The sequence below is a fragment of the Typopeltis vanoorti genome, chromosome 22 (genome assembly GCF_054136105.1).
Source record: "Typopeltis vanoorti isolate ZY-2024b chromosome 22, IOZ_Tvanoo_1.0, whole genome shotgun sequence".
In the NCBI taxonomy this organism is placed as follows: domain Eukaryota; kingdom Metazoa; phylum Arthropoda; class Arachnida; order Uropygi; family Thelyphonidae; genus Typopeltis; species Typopeltis vanoorti.
The window spans coordinates 2065570-2087630 of NC_143570.1; the positions used below are offsets into that span (position 1 = coordinate 2065570).

Below are 22061 nucleotides of genomic sequence, written 5' to 3' on the forward strand. Positions count from 1 at the left end.
AGGATTTGTATATATAATGGTTGATTTGGGTTTCCTGCAGTGAGTCTCCAGACAACATGGAGATGCCATAAATAATAATAATGGCTTTCAGCCATTTGGTGTGAGATTAACATAAATGATATTTAGTGAGATGTTGCTACAGATCAGGGAATGCAGAGGAAGATTATTTTCAAATGTTCAGACAGCTGAGACTGGTGAGCAACAGATGGATGACAGTGTTGCTAAGTGCAAAGTTATGTGCTCTGGCCAAAGAAGAAGATGAGGTTTAGCAATTGGGGAAACTTTGCTTCACAAGGTAGAGGAAACAAAGGGATCTTATTGGATGGGGGAACTGAAGTTATGGGGACACATCACAAAAGTTGCAGAAAATTTTGCCATAATGCAAAGAATGCTGATATGTATAGATAATGAAGTGATATTTTCATGGTATAAGACATTGATTAGGCTTCCTTTGGATTTCTCTGCAACATTGGCTCACTTGGCTGTATTGGTGATTGGAGAAGAGTGCAGAGGTGAATGACTGAAATGGCTTCAGGATTCAGGAATATTGAGCATGAGTATAGATGATGCAGTCTTCATCTATAGGAGAAAATGCAGTCTTCAGAACTTGATAGATAGGAGGAGAGGGGTGATATGATTGATATATAAGTTAGTGAGAGGAGCCTATCAGATACATAGGAATTATTACTAGGATAATGATTGATATAAAAATGAGAGATCATCCCTGGAAACTGTATAAAGTTCATGAATTAAAGAAATGAAAAAGTTTTTTTTTTTTTTTTTTAGAAAATGGTGAATCAGTGGAATATATTGTTGGAGTGGATGGTGAGTGCTCCAGCATTGAATGTCTTCAAGGCAAGGTATAATAGTTATTGTGGTCTGTGAGTATTCAACCTCCCACAATGTCTTCAGACTCTAATGAAGCTTAGAAGTAATACTAAAACAATCAGATGGAAACACATGGATAGAGCAAGAGTAATTCTTCAAACCTGCTGCTTTATTCATTGAACAATTCATCAGAAGAGGTAGAGGAGGCTAGATAATAATATTAAATATTATTATGTGACACCTCGAAGGTAATCCAAGGATTCGTCGAGGGACCTCACTCTACAGTATACAACTCACTTTCTCCACTACTTAATCTACCAGCTACACATATTGCCATCTTCTGCCCACAACTAGTAGTTTTTTTGTCTGTAAATTGCATGTTTACTAAGGCTGATTTTCTTGTATGCTGGATAAAAATTCAAATTTTTTGGGGGAAAAACTCTGCTACCTCTGTATGGAATCAGCCAACTCACTCAGTTGAACAGACGAAGTCTCAAGTCTCCTCGTACACTTATTTGCAATCTATTTCATTGCTTAGCTAACATTTGCAACACGACGCTGAATCCTTTCTCGACCAAGTATAAAAAAAGAAAAGCAATGAGCAGTAACTTTATTTCTTGCCAAAGCTTGAGGATACTTGCATTGCATGTTTGTCCAGAATCTTTCATACGCACGATGTTGAAATTGTACTTGAGCTTCAAAATCATTTTTTAAGTCAGTAAATTCTTCACGCAAATTTGGATGAACAGAAGTAGCATCAGAAAGAAATAGATTTATGACCCAATCGGGTATTTTAAGCTCATCAAAGTCTTTGAATCTGATCATCAAGTCTTCTTTCAGTGGGAACAATAACAATCCAAATCTGTATATCTAATAATAATAATAATCATCTATTATTTGTAGACTTGGGAACTGAGAAAATCTCATCTTGCAATGCTCTGCTTGTCGAATGTTAATTTGCTGATAAAAGCATTTATAATCCCCTTTGCTTTAATAATTTTCATGTTGCTTCTCTGCAATTTGCTGTTAACCCTCATTTGATTTGATGAAAATATTGGAAAGATATACGATGCCAACCTTTTCCTTTTTTAGAACATTACACATGCTCTCATCATTGAATTAAGAAATTCCAAAACAGTATTGTAGAGATCATTAAAGCGTGGCAGACAGTTTCCGTTTGAGAGCCATTTAACTTCAGTGTGAAGCAAAAGACACTCAAATTTGTCTTCATTTTCATGGCAAAGTTCCTGAAATATATGGGTATTCAATAACTGGGTTTTTATTTTATTCACTGCTTTAATAACATCATGCAAAGTCTTTAGTCTTTGTCAGAACATCATAGTCTACAGCTAAGATGCTTTGCAGCTAAGTGCTGTCTATGAAGAATGCAGTGAAATGTAAAGATATTTTGAACTACTTCTTTTAAATGTGCTATAAATCCATGGTGACAAACAGTCATAGCTGCAGTTCCGTGCCAACCTGAGGGTGCATGCACCGCACCCCGGGTGGCAACATTGATATGGCGGCATTTTATGTAGCTAATATCTAATTTGGATTATACAATGCAGTATTAGGGGCGACCGATTAAAGTTTGCACCCAGGTGGCAAATACCCTTGGTGTGCTCCTGTGTAGCTGGTGCTCCATCAGTTGCACATGTGATAATATTTGTGAGAGAAATGTTTTTAGCATTAAAAACTCTTTAACAACTTTAAAAATTGTAGAATCTTTTGTGTCAATTTTCAATTGTTCAACAAATAAACTCTTCAATAATTTTTTCATTAGTATTTATATAACACACACACACACAGAGACCATTAACAAAGCTTGGTTGTCACATAAAGTTGTCTCATCTAGTTGCACAGAAAATTCTATGGTTTTTAAATCATCACCCATTTCATCAATTCTTATTGATACTGAACTATTGCTGCGAGGAACTGACAGCATCGTATTATTTTTACCTGGGCCAATCATCGTATCTAAAACTTCATTTATAGCCAGTAAGATGAGAGTTCCGCCAATAGTATATGGCTTTTCACATTTGGCAATTAATTTTGAGAGTTTGTAAGACATAAGTCCCTTCTATTGTTGGTTACTTTGTTTTGCAACTAACCTTTTTAAGTCCAGGAAGATTTAAATTTAATTGTTAATGCAGCTCATCCTTTTTTGCTTTATTTGGATGCTTTCTTAAATGCTCAAGCATTCTTGTAGGCTTCATTCCTTTGTTTGAGAAAGTTTTTTGACATATTAAACACATTGATAACTGCTCATTATTTATAGGCAGAATAACTCCATATTTTAAATATTCACTTGAATATTGATGGCACATTCTTTTTTTTTAACTCATTTTAATGGGCTACAGTGCTACACAATATCAACGAAGTGCACTATATGATACCATGGGCTAAATGTAAACTGCAAACCAGGGTTGTCAGATAGGTGTTAGGAAAAGTAGCAAATAAAGCTTATAGAAGTCGTGGATTCTCCTAAAAATATTCCAAATTAATTATTTTCAATGTAGAAAATTCAGACCAAAAATTACTCAGTTACTTAAGTTTCAATATAGAATTTCAAAAAAATAAGTAGCGAATAAATTTGAACAGTATTGGTAGACACAGTATTCTTAACAGTGTTGCCAAGCATACAATATAATTAGGGATGCTAGATTAAATACAGAATTTTTGGCTTTTATTATATGAGTAGATTTATAATGCTTACTGCCTCCCCCATCAGCGTTCACAGTGCCCCAGGGGAAAGGTGCTACCACCCAAGATAAGAACCACCGATATAGATTATTTCATGTAGGGAAGAATTATTGAAAATTCTTGGAAGAAGGCTACAGAATTAATAATATTGCCAGACAGCTTGGAATCTCACATAGTGTTGTATCCAGGATTTGGGCAGCATTTCAAACTAATGGAATATGTTCTAGACATTTGCTAAGAGGTCGTCCTTGCTGCACCACAGAGCATGAAGACAGATTTTTGGTTATAACAGCAAAACATAATCAATGCACCATGGCAGGTCAGCCTGAAAGTTGGCTCCATTCAAGCTCAGGTATGCAGATATCTTGAAAAATTGTGGCAAGATGTCTGCAACAAGTAGGCCTATATGCCCGAAGGCCAGTAGTCTGCATTGTAAAATAATTTTTTTTGCTATTTGATCTGATGTCGACTTCGCCATTAAAAAATGTTCTTTCTTCTTCACACTCTGTAGTTTAACAAATTTATTTATTTTATGACTGCACCAGTTAAACTACTTATTGAGTACGAGTTTGTAAGAAATGTGAACAAAGATAAAGCAGATGTTATTCCATAATAAATTTAGTTTAATCCTTTATTCAAGTGTGAGCAAACAAAGTTTGTGCCTGAAAATATCTTCAGGACTGAGGAAAGGTAGTGAAACACCATGCAACTCGGAGCAAAGGTGGACCAAGTTATCATCACTCCTATCTCAATATCTCCCATAATGCAAAACACATCTCCTTGCAGATATGTATGTTATGCATTAAGGAAAGGGCCACTACCCAGACTGGTTTCGACCTTTATTGAGGTCTCGTCAGTGGGAGCCAGGCCCAGAGGTGGAGATACCAAGGTAGAAGCAATGGAGAGGTCATCTTTACCTATAGGAGTTGCCAAAAGGTGTGCCACCTTATTATTAAATTACCCTAGATTTAGAGAAAGATGTTGAAAATTTATTTTGCACTTGGTTAGACTATAATAAATTTAGTTTAATCCTTTATCCAAGTGTGAGCAAACAAAGTTTGCACATGAAAATATCTTCAGGAATGAGGAAAGGTAGTGCAACACCAGGCAACTCGAAGCAAAGGTGGACCAAGCTATCATCACTCCTATCTCAGTATTTCCCATCTTTCTCTAAATCCAGAGTAATTTAATAATAAGGTGGCACACCTTTTTTCAACACCTATAGGTAAAGATGACCTATAGGTAAAGGTAACCTCTCCATTGCTTCTGCCTTAGTATCTCCACCTCTGGGCCTGTCTCCCACTGATGAGACCTCAATAAAGGTCGAAACCGGTCTGGGTAGTGACCCTTCCCTTAATGCATAACATTATAGATATCCGCAAGGAGATGTGATTTGCATTATGGAAGATACTGAGTGATGATAGCTTGGTCCACGTTTGCTCAGAGTTGCCTGGTGTTGCACTGCCTTTCCTCAGTCCTGAAGATATTTTCAGACACAAACTTTGTTTGCTTACACTTGGATAAAGGATTAAGCTAAATTTAATATAGTCTAACCAAGTGCAAAATAAACTTTCAACAGATGTTGTTCCTGCCAACTCTTTCTCATACTTTATATTAGTCATGGCTCAAATATAACTTAATATATCATAATTACTTTTCCCTTATTAGACAGAACCAGTCTCAGTGTATCGTTTACAAATCAATTAATTTAAATCTAGAAATCATAGGGCGCTAGTGGGTCAAGCGCTAAGGACGTGTTTCGAAGAGCTCCTGATTCAGATAAGTTTTACTAGGAATAATTAAGTATATATGCGTAATTGTTTAAGAGCGGCTGTAAACGTTGTACGCTACCAATATTATTAGTGTGGGGTTTTTTCCTTGCTTAAACTAAATACGAAATTGTTAATATTAGACCTAGTAACCTGCAGAGAAAAAAAAAAAAAATGGCGGCGGCATTGTCATTCCATGATTTTAATTTGGATTTCAGTCGTTTCGTTAAGTGTGAGGTCTGTTATATGTATTCCTTCGATTACATAAATGATTTGTGGATGTTTAGTGCGGTTGGAAGAAGGGTATGTGCGAAATGTGACCTGAACGAGGAATTGATGAATGCGAATATGAAATTGATGACAGAAAGTGCTAGTACCGATTGTGTCGCGAGTGCACATTTGAAAGAGAAGGATGGTGTGAAAGACAGGCGAAAAAATGTTAAAAAATCAGGAAAAAAGAAAAAGAGCGATTTGACAACCGTAACGGATGTTAAAAGGGATGAAAGTGAGGTGGAAAGAAACGAAATTGGGAGAACAAATGAAATTAGAAATGGCGCGATGCAGAAATCGCAAGTAAAAAAAATCAAAAGAATGAATGATAGCGAAAAAAAAGAATGAATGATGGCGATAGTTGGACACATGTTGGAACGAAAGTACTGAACCAAAGAAAGATGAATGACAGTAAAAGTGAGAAGAATGATAGCGAAAGTTGGATGCATGTTAGTCCGAAAGTACGGAAACAAAGAAAGATATGTGAGAGTGAAAGTGAGAAGAATGATAGTGAAAGTTGGACGTATGTTGGACCGAAAGTACGGAAACAAAGAAGGATGAATGAGAGGGAAAGTTAGAAGAGGGGGTCGAAAGTTAGAAAGATTTAATGATAGAGAGAATGTGTCGCGAGGTTCGGAAGGTGAATTGGATTGGATGAAGCAAGAAATGAAATGGATGCGGAATGAAATTAAGAGAATTCAGGTCAAAACTATTAAAATAAATCATGATGGCATGAAAGAGTTAACAAAAGATGAGCGAGTGGCGTTGTATGGCGACTCCATTATTAAAGGTGTGCTAGAGGATAAAATGCACAAGGTATGTTTTCCAGATGGTAAAATGAGTAGCATGATCAAGGCATTGAATATGAGGCAGGAACGAGCAAAAGAGTTAATTGTATTAATTGGTACAAATGATTTGGGAGAGAACAAAGAGCATGTCAAAATGAATGTCAGGAGACTGCTTGGAAAGATAAAGGAGAATAGTGTGACAGGAAGGGTAGTCAGTGTGTTGCCTAGGTATGATTGTGGTGAAATGAGGCGGAGAGCAAGGATTATGAATGATATTCTGGCTGAAATGTGTGAGGAGATGGGAGTACAGTTTGTTAACGTGTGGAATGAGTTTGAGGGACGAAGTGAGCTGTATGGGAGCGATGGACTGCATTTGAGTGGTTATGGTGTGAGTCGCTTGGAGAGACTGCTGCTGGAAAGTAGAGAAGTGAATAGAGAGAATGAATCAGATCTAGAGGGGAGTGGTGTGGAAGAGCAGGAGAGTAAGACAGGAGAGATTGAAGAAGTGGAAATGAATGGGGAAGTGAGTGGTATGAGTATAGAAAATGGGTGTGCAAGAGGAGCAGGGAAACGGGGAGGCTCAGGGTGGACAGGGATACACAGCGTGAGAAAGGTGAATGCTCCAAGAAGAGATGAGAGCATGTGTAGGCAGAAAAGTAATGGGATGATCAGGGATCAAAAGGAAACAGATGGAATTGCAAAGGGTTCTAAAATGAAGAAGCAGAAAGGGAAATGGCCCCAGTCCAGCATGGAGAGATCACATCGAGTGAGTGGTATCAATGGAACTAGCTGTAGATCCAGAAATGAGTTGTTGTGTTTGTATACCAATGCTAGAAGTATAAGAAATAAGGCGGATGAAATGGTTGTACTAATTGCATCTGTGCACCCAGAGATTGCTGGAATAAGTGAGACATGGTTAGATGAGGATGACATCCTGACAGGAATAGAGATGGAAAGGTATGATGTGTTTCGTGAGGATAGAAGGGGTAAAAAGGGAGGGGGGAGTGCTATTGATGATAGAGAAAGAGTTGTGTCCATACAAGGTAGAGATGCAAGAGGGAAATGGGGCCAGTGGTTTTGAGGCAGTATGGTGTGAGATAGAGGTGAATAGAATCAAATACTTGGTGGGATGTTGTTATAGACCTGGTAATGTGGATGGTGGTGATAGTGAAATGTATAGTCAAATAAGCCAAGCAAATAAGAAAAGGGTGATCATTATGGGTGATTTTAATTATGGCAATATAGACTGGAATGAAGAGATAGCAACTGGAAGTAAAGAAAATGAGTTTTTGAGGGATAACTACCTCAGACAGTATGTAACAGAGGGCACAAGAGGATTAAGGGTCTTGAATTTGGTCATCTCATCGGAGGATGTAATTATCAATGAGGTATCAAATCATCCACCAATTGGTGAAAGTGACCATGAGGTGATTACTTGGGTGGTTGCCAGCAGTGCAAGGACCCCTGTGAAAAAAGGGTATAGTATATGTGGAACTACAAGGTGGGGAGGTGATTATGAAGAGCTCAGGAGACAGCTTGCAAGGGTAGCATGGAATGAGGAGTTAGCTGGAAAAGAGATCAATGCAGCTTGGGGGATTTTCAAAAAATATTTAGTAGATGCAATGTCTAAATGTATACCATGGGTGAGAAGGTTAAATAAGGTAGGGGTGAGATGGATGAATAAAGAGATTAAGCATGCAATACAGAGAAAAAGGGCATTGTGGAGGCAGCATAAGAGAAGTGGAAGTAACCAATTTCATAAGGTCTACAAAGACTAGGCAAGGAGGGTGACTTGGTTGGTGAGAGTAGCTAAAGAGAGGTATGAACAGCAGTTAGCTAATGAAGCTAAAAAGAATCCTAGGGAGTTCTTTCGATATGTAGCCAGCAAAAGAAAGAATGATTATGGAAGGATGACATTGATTGGAGGAAATGGTATAAAGACAGCTGTTGCAGAATGTGTGGTGGAGATACTTAATGAGCAGTTCATAAAGATCTTTCAATCTTGTGAATGTGACTTCATGGAGAGATTAAGAGCAGTTGATGATGGGGAGGAGAGACTGACTGTAAGTGAGCAAGAGGTGTTTGGGGAGTTGAGTAAACTAGATGTAAATAAGGCTGTGGGACTTGATAATATATCACCGTGTATTCTGAAGGAATGTGCCAGAGAGTTGACACCTGCCTTGACATATTTTTTTAATACGAGTCTTGCACTCGGTCAAGTCTCTAAAGAGTGGAAGGAGGGCAAGATTGTGCCACTTCATAAAGGAGGTGATCGAACTGAAGCATCAAACTATAGGCCTATCTGTGTGTCAGGTGTTGTGGTTAAGTTGTTGGAGAAGCTTGTGAGAACTAGGATCCAGAGTTGGGTTGACAACAATGGTATAATCTTTGATGGACAGCATGGATTTGCTAAAGGGAGGTCATGTTTTAGTAATCTACTTACTTATTACAATAAAGTGACTGCTTCCTTGGACAGAGGAGAAGGATACACAGTAATATACTTGGATTTCGCAAAAGCTTTTGATAGAGTACCTCATAAGGTGACAGTCAAACTAGAGCAGATGGGGTTGGATATTAGATTAGTGCATTGGATTGGAGACTGGCTATCTGATAGGTATCAACAAGTTGTGTATGGGGGTGCAATATCCAGGAAAAGGAAAGTCACTAGTGGAGTGCCTCAGGGATCTGTTTTAGGGCCATTGCTATTTAACTTGTATATTAATGATATTGTCGAGGATTTGGATGGAGATATTCAGTTGTTTGCGGATGATGCAAAGTTGGGACGAACCATAAAGAGTAGTTAAGAAATTGTGGCCTTGCAAGAGGACTTGAATAAATTGAGTGATTGGGCAAGCAAATGGGGATGTGAGTTCAATGTTGCAAAGTGTAAGGTTTTACAATTTGGAAAACAAAGATGGAATGCAGAATTTATGCTTGGTGAGAATATATTGTTGGAAGTAGAGGAAATAAGAGATTTGGGGGTGATAGTGGATAAGGATCTAAAATTTAGGGGACACATTGCCAAAATTGTGAAGACAACACAAAGACTTTTGGGAATGATGCGGAGGACACTGACGTGTAGAAGTAGAGAGATTCTTGTTCCGTTGTATAAGGCTTTGATTAGACCACACATGGACTATTGTGCCCAGATTTGGTCACCTGGTTTTCAGAAGGATGAAGAGATGTTGGAAAGGGTTCAAAGGCGACTGACTAAGGTAGTTTCTGACCTCTGGAATGTCGAGTATGAGGAAAGATTGAAAAGATGTAATTTGCAGAGTCTAGTGGAGAGAAGGAACAGGGGAGATATGATAGAGACTTTCAAGTTGGTAAGGGGTTGTTATAGGATCAATGGTGGAGAAGTTCTACAGAGAATAGTGGGAGATCAGGGGAGAACCACAGGTCATCCCTGGAAACTGTATAAAGAGGGTGTGCGTAGGGGAGTGAGAGGCAGGTTTTTTTCGTGCAGAGCTGTGAGTGATCGGAATGCCTTGCCTGAGAGTGTGGTGTCTGCAAGGAGTTTGAATGTGTTTAAGACGCGGTATGATGAGATGTGTGTGAGATAAAAGGACCTCCTAGATGAGTCTTTGACTCCGTGAAGTCTTGTTTAATAATAATAATAATAGTAATAAATCTATACACACTGTTTAATTTACAAGTAAGCATTGACAGAACTAAATCTCAAGTCTCGGGTAATTATGAGTAATTCTCTCTTAGATCTCCCACAATTCTTTCTTATAATCTAAGCAATAACTTCTGGCATTCTTACTAGTCACTCTTACCTAGTACACATAAATCTTGCCAAGTGTGTGCTCGATTAACAATAACTTAAGATTACTACATATAATAAAATAGCATGCTTGCTCTTGGAATACATACTTATTCCTTTACATCGGTAATATTTACACTAATGCAGAACGAACACAGAGCGTGATTTGTCCAGAAATATTTACAGATCTTTCCTTGTACTTATGACGAATTATACAACATATATTATATTTCTTTCATTCTCTACAATCCTTACTTGATTCCTTTGTCTATATGATATTTCTTTCTTCTGTATGCCTGTTGTTTCTTTCCTGTCATTTTCCTTTGTCTTCTGTCCTCAATAATCTTTAACTTTCAGAGTCTATTAACTAGCGACATGGTGGCATTGGCCATACGATGAGTGATATCTCCATTACTCTTTCTGTAGCTCCGGCAACAGACAGTTGAACCTCACATGGCAGTGGACTCAGGAACAAGACAAAGACACTAAAACATCTTTTTCCGATGACTGACAGTGGATTTCATGTGCCGGTGGATCCAGGGAAGAGAAAGCTGAGAATCCTAAGATGCTTCTCTTTTCAATGACTGACAGTGGACTTCATGTGGCGGTGGACCCAGGGGAGAGAAGGCAGAGACCCCTAAGATGATTTTCTTATATATCCCGAACTCTGCATAGTGTGTACACATGACGCTCAATATTACCATATATGGAAATGCCCTAACATAGGGCTGTGATGACATCACACTTCAAACATTACATATTTGGTTCAACACAGTTTCATAATAAAATTATTACACACAAAGGATTTTTGGTAAATTTACAAGTAATAATAATTCTCTATATATATATATATATTTATCTTTGGACAAAACTTGTAAAATGAACATGAAACACCATTATTCATATGAAATTTTACAGCATCTCTTTATCTGCAGTTCATCATAGAGCACATTTTCAGTGGTGTTGTATTCATAGAAATTGGACAAGACACTAATGGGCTAATGTGCTCTTTACACATCAGTCATTTTAGTTAAAGGATAGATATGGTGGTGTTGGGATCATGATTTGGGGAAGCATTCTTAATGGATGTACTGAGCTACAAGTGCTGGAAAAAGGGACTATGTCTGTGAATGATATTGTAGTGAAGTTCTTCAACATCATATCAATTGTTCTATGGTGCTGTAACCTAAGAATTTGTTTTTATGGATGACAATCCACATCACGTTGTACATGAGCAATGAAGATACTTTTATAGGCTGAGGATGTTAATCGAATTGAATGTCCAGCACGCTCCTCAACCCCACAGCAATGCATCTCTCTATTGCATTTGGGATGCAATAGGGAGATGCATTGCTGCTCGAAATTTTTCTCCATAGAGTAAACAAGACCTTATCCTTGTGCTGAAGGAGGAGTGGTCCAGTGTGCCTCAAGAACTCCTGAATCACTTAGTGCTAAGCATGGTATGATGTTGGCGAGCTGCATCGCAGTTCAGGGTGCACAGATTCCATAATGAAATATCTCTCAGTAAATGTCTGTTTAGAATTTTGTTTATTAATTAAGTTTATACACCAAGTAAGAATTCGCTTGTGTATTGTGTAAATTACAAATATGATCCACTTAACATTTTGGGTTGCTGCCTAGTGTCATAATTATGAGAACCAACAACACAACAGCTGTTAGCCCTTCAGCATTCTGAATCAGCTAATAAAAGGCAAATATATGGGTTCTTGAGAAGGGTTCATATCTTAAGTAGTGCAGTACCATGGCAATTTATGGTAAAGATTTCCATTCTTGTATGCTTTTGGTCACATTTGAAGCTTTTAAAGTCTCAAATGTAAAAGCCTTTTACATTTATTAGTATAAAATAATGATGAATATTATTATTCTTTAATCATTTCTTTATTAAACTTCCTATCTATCTTCTTCCACCTTTCTTTGTCCAGTGCACAGTATCGCAGTTTCTGTACACCCATTCCACACCAGTCCTTTGTATTCTCTGTATGGTCTATCTCTTCTGTGCATACCATCCATAATACCAAACATGAACGTCTTTATCTTCTGGTCCTCACTCATTCTGCAGATGTGTCCAAATAATTGCAGCTTCCGTTTATAATCTTCTGCATTAGATTCTCCTTTGGTTTTATCTTCCGATAGAGCTCTTCTTTTGTGATTTTCTGTACCCATCCTATTCTTAGAATCTTCCTGTAACAAGCCCTTTCAAATGCCAAAATTATTTTTCTTGATTCCTTATTTATTACCCAAGTTTCAGATCCATACAGTACACCACTAAAGGTGCATGTTTCCAGTGCTCTTAATTTTGTTTGCAGGCTGATCACTTTACTTTTCCAGATGTTATCCATGGCCTTCAGATTTGTTTTTCCCTTTGCAAGCCTGGTCTTTATTTCTTTTTTGCAGTCCAAATCATGTCATTTTACTTCCCAAATATGATTGTTCTACATTTTCTATATCAATTCCATCCACTTGTATCTTTTGTTTCATGTTCTTCGCACCAAATACCATTGTTTTTGTTTTTTCCAAGTTCATAACAAATCCAAATCTTTTCCCTTCCTCATTTAACAGTTTCAATGTTTTTTGTAGTTCTCTTTCACCTTCTTCAAAAATAGCAATGTCATCTGCAAATCTCAGATTGTTAATTCTCATCCCATGCAATGATATTTCTTTTGCATCTTCCTTCATTTTATCCATTGCTCTTTCTAAATGTTCGATGAAAATGCTTGGTGATATTGGGTACCACCTGTCTAGTACCTCTGAATAGTGATAGACATTTTTTATATATTCTATTTAGATATCTGTCTTATGTTCAAAGAAAATATACATTTTGTAATACAGAACTGTTTTCATGAAATTTGTTTGTGAATTTCAAAAAATGCAAGATATGCTCATATGCAGAATGCCATCTTGTAAAATTAACCGTTTCTTTCTCTTTTTTTTTAGTCTAAAAGTGCCTCTCAAGACATTCAGATTATTCATAATACCGCCATTAGCGGTTGGGTAAGTAGCTATAATTTAACATGTTATATTTGTGCATTTGTAATTTGATATTCTGACTACTGCATTTTAAATACTACATATGCATGAACTCTTACCACAAGCATAAAAATTGAGCAAAAAAAAAATTATTTTTACTCTGTTGCTTTCCCCCCCCCCCCTCATGTTCATTTATCTAGTCCAGTAATCTACTTATATCCAATAATTAAAATATTTTTACCTTTTTTTAAAAAAAAAAAATGTGGTTACCACCCACGAAAGGTTTTTACTAAACTTATAGTACATTTGTACTCTGGGTGGGCAAGTATTTTTTTTTTTTTTTTACATTTTTATCAATTTTATTATTATTATGTGGGGGGGAAGGGGGCGGGGGCGAAGCGCAATACATAGCCTCTCCCACTCAAATGTCAACCTCACCTTCCCGTGGTCCATCCTGTTCTAAAAGTACAAACGAGGTACTGGCGACCGAGTATGGGCGGTATAACCTTAACACCCTAACAGAGTAAATGCTGTTGATCTGCCTGTCCAGAGGCATTAGGTAGCAGCCCTACCACTGGACTTACCCAGCGACAGGTTAGTAACCTGCCCTGGGGAAATTCAAAATACTTTTAAGTTTCATGCAAAGAAAAGCCAGACGGACTGTCAGGGAAAAGACCACAACCCAGGAAACGGTAAACGAAATTGGAAAAAGGAACACATAATGAAGATTGCAACATGGAATGTGAAAAGCATTGCACACAAAGAAGAAGAACTTGATAAACAACTAAGCCAAGCTAACATAAAGATATGTATAGTAACAGAAACAAAGAAAAAACAAAAAGGTACAAAAGAAACAAACAACTATATATCAAATCCACAGTGGGGTAAAAAAAGAAGAAAGAGCAAAAGCAGGTATAATGATTATGGTACATAAATCCCTAAAGAACAATATTGTATATTACAACTATTTGAATGAAAGACTAATAGAAATTAGACTCAAGACATTAAGCGGCCACATAACATTAATTGGTGCATATGCATCAGAAGAGGGAAAAGAAGAAGACAGTAATATATTTTATAAAGAATTACAGAATGCCATAGATAAAACAAACAAAACTGACTATTTACTGCTAGTAGGAGATTTAAATGCCAGAATAGGAAACAAAAAATACAAAACAAACATAGGTAAATTTGGCAAAGATACATGTAATCAAAATGGTCGCAGATTGCACGATTTTGTCATATATAATAATATGAGAATAATGAATTCAATGTTTAAACACAAAGAAATACATAAATATACTTGGTCAGCCAGAGGATACAAATCAGTAATCGACTACGTTATCACAAATTTTAAATTAGCGGAGTTAATTTTAGACGTAAGAGCATATCGAGGCTTTGAATTAAACTCTGATCATTATATTATCAGCAAAAATTTGTTTTAAACCAAAGTGGCTAAAAACACATAGAATTGAAAATTCTTACTAGCCAAGCTACAAAATTTCTTCATTACAGGATCCTCAAGTTAGACTACAATGTCAAAAATGCACAAACTTAAAAACAGAAACCACACATGAATCAAGTGACGTAGAAGATGAATGGGAAAATTTGAAACAAATTCTCACAAAAGCAGCAACAGAAACCTTAGGAATAAAGCACAAATGGATTAGAAAAAGAGGACTACGAGACTGGAACAAAGAAATAGAAAATATAATAAAAAAACCAAAAAAGGACAGTTACCAGAAATGGCTTAATTCCAAAACAGTAGAAGCAGAAATAGAGTATAAAAGAAATAGTGCAATTGCAAAACGAGAATTAAGGAAAAAACATAGAGAAAGATGGAACAATTTCGTAACAGAACTAGAAAAGGATTTATTTAAGCCACAACCCAAAACCTATAAAGTAATAAAATACATGAATAAAGAAATAAAAGAAAAGATAAAAATACAAACAATAGATTTAGAAAAATGGGTGACCTATTTCCAAAATCTCTGGACAGATGAGAACAATGAATTAAAATTTTATAAGACAAAGAATGACCTAATAGAAAATATGACAATGTTAGAACTGAAAAATATAATAAAGAAGATGAAAAATAGGAAAACACAAGGAGCATACAATATAAATATAGAACTATACAAAAATGCAGGTGAAAAATTTAATGAAAAACTTATGAAATTTTTTAATATGGTTTGGATGTCCGGAAAAACCCCTAACTCTTGGAAAAAAGCACTGGTTATCCCAATCTATAAAAAAGGAAATAAAGACATTTGCAATAATTATAGGGTGAATACAGGATATAAAATATATGCAGGAATATTAAAAGAGAAACTAAGCAGCATTGTAGAAAACAAATTACTAGAAGAACAAAATGGTTTCCGAAAAGGCCGATCCTGCATAGATCAAATTTTTACTTTAAAATTATTAATAGAAAAGAGAAGAGAATTTCAAAAAGAAACACACGTGGCCTTTATTGGTTATGAAAAAGCCTTTGACAAAATTAGTAGACAAAAATTGTTTAAAATATTAACCGATTTAAACATACCAAACCAACTTTTACAATCTATTCAAGAAATATATATACAGGAAATAAAATAGCAGTTAAATTAGAACACACCTCAGAATGGAAAGATATATCAAGAGGAGTATGACAAGGCTGCACCCTCTCACCTCTGCTTTTCAATGTATATATAAATGAAATATTAACAATCTGGAAACAGCATAACCCATTTGGTATACAAATGACCCCACAAATGAAGATAGATACACTATTATTTGCAGATGATCAAATAGTATTAGTTACATCAGAAGATGACTTACAAAGATCATTAAAATCATTAAATGATATCTCAAAGCAATATAATATGACAATATCCAAAGAAAAAACAAAAATAATGGCATTCAAAGGAGAAAACCCAATAAGAAGTAAAATAGTGATAGATAATAAAATACTAGAACAAGTAAACACTTTCAGATACTTGGGATGTGATCTATCATATGAAGAAGAAGAAAAAGACATAGACACTAAAATATCAAACTTTGTCAAAGTAAACGGCATAATAAATAATATATTTAAGCCATCCCTGGTACAAAAACACACTAGAATCAGACTATGTAATGTCCTGTCAAAACCAACTCTACTATACGGAAGCGAAACATGGACCATGAAAAGGAAAGATGAAAAACAAATTCAAACAGCAGAAATGAAGTTCCCCAGAAAAACAGCTGGATAACCAAGTGGGACCACAAAACAAATGAAGAAATCTTACAATTCCTGAAAATAAAACCAATTAATTACTACATAAGACAGTATAAATAAAAATGGCTAGAACATTTAAATCGAATGGACAACAGCAGACTGCCAAAAATATTATACAGATACAAAATAAGTGGAAATAGAAGAATCGGAAGACCAAGAAAGAGATGGCATGAGACCGGAACAGGCCACATGGCCTAAATTCCATGTTAGGAAGAAGAAGAAGATTATTATTTATTTTATTTTTTATTTTTTTGTAATTTTGTTATTATTATTAATTTCTTTTTACTTTGTCTGGAAACTCAGCTCTAGAGACCAAACATGAAACTTTTTCAGCCACTTCAGGCCTCCAAGAAACAGCGAAGTGATTTCACACCGGGGGATGAAATTCATCTGGCAGGATTCGAACCTGTGACCTGTTGGTCAGAGAGCAGTACTGCTTGTGCTGCTCTCCAACCTCTCATCCAACCAGGCCTTTTGTCAGTTCATTATTGAAAATGGAGTGTGTAACTGCTTTCCATTGAATCTTACATTGCCTATAGGTTGGGAGATGAAAAAATAAATAAATAAATGCTTATAATGAGCATATTTATCAGTTACAACTATTTCTCTGCCTGTTTTCATAGTTCTGATGTCTGTTAATTTTGCATTCTAAATTTTTTACATTAATCATTCACTTTAGTTAATTCAGTGCTTGGGAGAGACTTTCAGTTGATTTTAGTTTAGAAGAATGCCACTATTTGCATATAGAGAACAGAGTTTAATATTTTCTGTTTTGATAGTCAGTTGAATATTGATCAGATGTCAATGGGGCATTATATCAAGCAATACTTAGTCTTTATTTGAGTTGTGAGTCAGCAGTTAGAATTGAAGGAAGTACAGGAAGATGGTTTAATGTTAAATCTGGGGTGAGACAAGGATGTACATTATCCCCTCTGTTATTCATTATCTATATGGATCACATTATGAAGGAATGTGGTATTAAACCTGATATCAAAATTGGAGATGTTAATGTCAGCTCTTTGCTTTATGCGGATGATGTTATACTTCTAAATAAATCCGCTACAAGTCTGCAAGATTCTCTGACTAAATTGAATAGCTGTTGTAATAGATATGGTATGAAGGTTAGCAATAAAAAGACAAAGACAATGAAAATAGGCAGAATCATTGAAAATGTCAACTGTGTTGTGAATGGAGAACCTGTGGAACAAGTAAAACATTTTAGCTACTTGGGCACAATTTTTACTGAAGATGGTAAACTAAATATAGAAATAGACAACACAATCAGCAAAGCTGGTATCGTGGGAAGTCAATTGAATAAATTCATATGGAATAAGAAAGAAATTAGTCGGAACACTAAATTAGCTCTATACAAAACTGTGTTCAAACCAATTTTAACTTATGGATCTGAGAGCTGGGTCAGAAGTAAAACACTTGACCAAAGACTAGAGACCGCAGATATGAGAGTCCTGAGAAAGATTAGAGGCGTGAACAGATGGCATCAATGGCAATATCATATTAAAAATGAGGATATTAGGAAAGAACTTGACATTGTCAGCATCCAGGAATGCGTTAGCAGAGCTAATCTCAGATGGTATGGTCACTTAAATAGAATGGGAGAGGAAAGATTAGCAAAACAAGTGTTCTCTGCCAGGGTGGCAGGAAAACGACCCAGAGGAAGACCAAGATATAGGTGGATTGATACGGTACAAAGTGCCTTAGACGATAGAAATATAAGATCTGATAATGTTGGAGTCTTGACAAGTAACAGACTGATTTGGAGGAAAATTGTAGATAGGAAGTTAGTAATGATGTAGTTTTTTCATGTAGTACTGTCATATCCTGTACACCCCTTGAGGGTACATGGCAGGAATTTGATGATGATGATGATAAATCTGTGCAAGTTCCCATATAATAATCACATAAAAGATTGAATGAATTTAGTAAAAGACGTGACTGTTCTAACTTTAATTGGTGACAGTTAATCATGCTGTATTGATCTGCGAATTAGCTAAGTGTATAGATCCTTTTAGAAAGGCTACATGCTGAACTTCAAAGCTGAAAATTATGCCCACCTAAGGAAAATACTTGGATCACTCCCTAGCGTCATGTGCTAGATGGGAAGGATATTGCAGTACACAGGAAGTAGTTAAAAAATACATTCTTTCCACTCCTGTCTAGGGACACATCCAATACTGCATTAGTGATGCAGTATTGGATGTGTCCATAAAGTTTGAAGACTAAACACAGGGTGGGAGTCAGGGGCAAAATCTCCATGCTTGCTATATTTGCTGTGCAAGCTCATTACTTGAGAATGTTAATAAATTTTCATTTATAAGCATTCCATTTAGGCTTTTATTTTTGTAGACAGAAGATGTCTTAAGCTTGCGCAGCAATAATTGAGCTTTTCGTAGTGTATCGAAGACCGATGCTTGCTCGTCTAGTCAAAGCTCCCTTGGCTTGCTCAGTTGTAGGAGCTTCCAGGTCCTCACTGCAGCACTGTGATTTCGTGCACGTGTATAGCCATTTCCGCTCCCTTCATGTCGTCTTAAACACAGGCCATACGCAGTCAAAGTAGCTCTAGCCAGCGAGCTTCAGCCAGCCTTTACAAGTGTGCATGTTGCTTCAGAAAATTAAGTTACAACCAACTTTTTGTAAATATTATTTTTTGTAACATATTATAAAATGTATTATTTAAATAATTCAATATACGGGCCACATGCCATGTAAATATGGTCAACCTTTTCTGGGTCGCATGCCGACCCCTGAGCTAGACTATTCATAAAATTAGTTGTCTGTATGAGATGTCACTCTGATAGAGTCAGAACAGTGCATCCTTTTTGTTGGAAAGAACTGCATTCAATTCCTGTCAAACTGTTCAGCTAAAACTGAGTTGGCATTTACAGTGGAGGTAGCAGGAATATTATTTCATCCCATAATTTTAAGATAGTCCTCTTGTAACCAAATGGCTAGTAAATTACATAATTGGGAGATATAGAACACCCATCTCTTGCCTTAATATTCATTCTAAACCCAACACCTAGATTTTACTTTACATATTCCAGTCAGTGAACATTGTTCATCTGAATTGGTACTTGTAATTATTATTATTATTGTGCAGGTGCCTCCATGGAGTCTGAAGACTCATCACAGGAATTTGTATCTGGAATTGTGTTTTTCCGTAGATATGCATTTCCATATCTATCCTTTCGTACATCTTCCCTTGATCAGTCTTTCCTTCACAGTTTGCCATAAACCTACACATACTAGCCAATATATATATATATATATATATATATATATATATAGATATCCACACACAAACAAACAACTTTTATATCTTCACCCAACACAAAAATAAGATGTTGTGATCACAGAAAGAATGGAGCTGTAAAGATTTGTTCCAATAAGCAAATACTTAAGAAGAAATTAAAAATTATTAGCAATACTTTCCTAAAAAATGGCTATAACAAAAATACTGCCACCAAAATTCATTACAAGACTACACCCAAAAATATAAACTAGATTACAATAAAACTATAGCCATTCCATGCATTAAAGGGATATTGGATAAATTAAACAGAATACTACACAAATACAACCTTAATGCCACTTTTAAACTTCCTGCGAAATTAATCATCATCATCAAATTCCTGCCATATACCCTCAAGGGGTGTACAGGATATGATAGTACCACATGAAAAACTTACATCATTACTAACTTCCTATTTACAATTTTTCTCCAAATCAACTGTTACCTGTCAAGACTCCAACATTATCAGATCTTATATTTCTATCTTCAGTGCATTTTTTACCATATCAAGCCACCTGTATCTTGGTCTTCCTCTGGGTCTTTTTCTTGCCAACCTGGCAGAGAACACTTGTTTTGCTAATCTTTCCTCTCCCATTCTGTTTAAGTTATCATATCACCAGAGGTTAGTTCTACTAATACGTTCCCAAATGTTAATAATGGTAAATTCTTTCCTAATATCCTCATTTTTAATATGATATTTCCATTGATGCCATCTGTTCATACCCCCTAATCTTACTTAGGACTCTCATATCTGTGGTCTCCAGTCTTGGGTCAAGTGTTTTATTTCTAACCCATCTCTCAGATCCCTAAGTTAAAATTGGCTTGAACACTGTCTCGTGTAAAGCTAATTCAGTGTTTTTGGCTAATTTCTCTCTTAATCCATATAAATTTATTCAGTTGACTTCCTACCATACCAGCTTTGTTGATTCTGTCATCTATTTCCATATTTAATTTACCATCTTCATTAAAAATCGTGCCTCAGTAGCTGAAATGTTTTACTTATTCTATAGATTCTCCATTCACAATGCAGTTGATATTTTAAATGTTTCAGCCTATTTTCATTGTCTTTGTCTTTTTAATGCTAACCTTCATACCATATCTATTACAACAGTTATTCAATTTAGACAGGGAATCTGGCAGACTTGTAGCAGATTCATTTAGAAGACATCATAAATTTAGTTTAATCCTTTATCCAAGTGTAAGCAAACAAAGTTTGTGCCTGAAGTATCTTCAGGACTGAGGCAACTCATAGTACAGGTGGACCAAGCTCTCATCACTTGTCTTAGTATCTCTCATAATGCAAAGCACATCTCCTTGCAGACATGTATAATATCTATTCATTAAGGGAAAGGTCACTACTCAGACTGGTTTCGACCTTTATTGAGGTCTCGTCAGTGGGAGCGAGACCCAGAGGTAGAGATACTGAGGTGGAAGTAATGGTGAGTTCATATTTACCTATACGAGTTGCCAAAAGGTGTCTCACCCTATTATTAAATTACTCTGGATTAGAGAGAATGATGTTGGAAGTTTTTTTCACTTGGTTAGACTATAATAAATTTAGTTTAATAATTTTAATAATTTTTAATAATTTAGTTTATTTTATTGTAGTCTAACCAAGTTTCCAATTTCAAATCCTGTGTACACTCTAGTGTAGTACACAGGATTTGAAATTGGAAATAAGTTTTCTCACTGCACCAGTGAAAACATCACCATAACCAGGGCTTTTTTTCTAAATATAAGTTTACCGGAACTCTACCATCTCATCTCATAACACAAGAAAATTGAAACATACCAGGCCTTTGAGGCTCTCATTCTTTTACTTTTGACAAATGGATATTATATATATATATACAGGGTGTTCGGGATAAATTTGACATATTTATAATTAATTATATTTTTCCGTAAGTTACATGTATTAACACACACTTCTCTTCATTTAAAAGTTTGGACCCTTCTTCATTCATATACAAGATGTCAGAAAGGATGGATAGCTGGAACCCACCTGAATCATGGAAGAGAATAACTTGTATCATGATGATTCGTGCCCGCCATCAAAATAAGGATATTACGACTGCTGCCCAATGCTCCCTGAATACAGTAAAAACAATCAGGCATGAACTAGAGACTTGCAATGGTGACTACGAGGATGTAGCAAGAAGAAAGATCCCTAGCAGACGATCTGATTGCGTTCGTACAGCAGAATTCCTCGCAAATCTGCAGGAACAGGTGTTGAAGAACCCTGGCATTGGAATTCGGGCTTTGTTCGTGGAGTTGCTAACTGTAGTCAAGCCCTGGATAACAAGGGTAGCCAATGGTAGGCCGTATGTATGGCAGCAGGATTCGGCCCCTTGCCACACCTCTGGGAAAAGTCAAAAATGGT

General features: G+C 36.1%; 1 protein-coding gene across 2 annotated transcripts in view; it reads left to right on the forward strand.

The window, feature by feature from the left end:
* Positions 1 to 22061, forward strand: part of PIG-S (phosphatidylinositol glycan anchor biosynthesis class S) — a 345368-nt gene that overhangs the window by 247870 nt on the left and 75437 nt on the right. For both annotated transcript variants that reach the window (XM_090411921.1, XM_090411922.1), the window contains exon 11: positions 13080 to 13136. In XM_090411921.1, coding sequence (XP_090268047.1) covers positions 13080 to 13136 — 57 coding nt within the window. The remainder of the gene's footprint in view (positions 1 to 13079; positions 13137 to 22061) is intronic.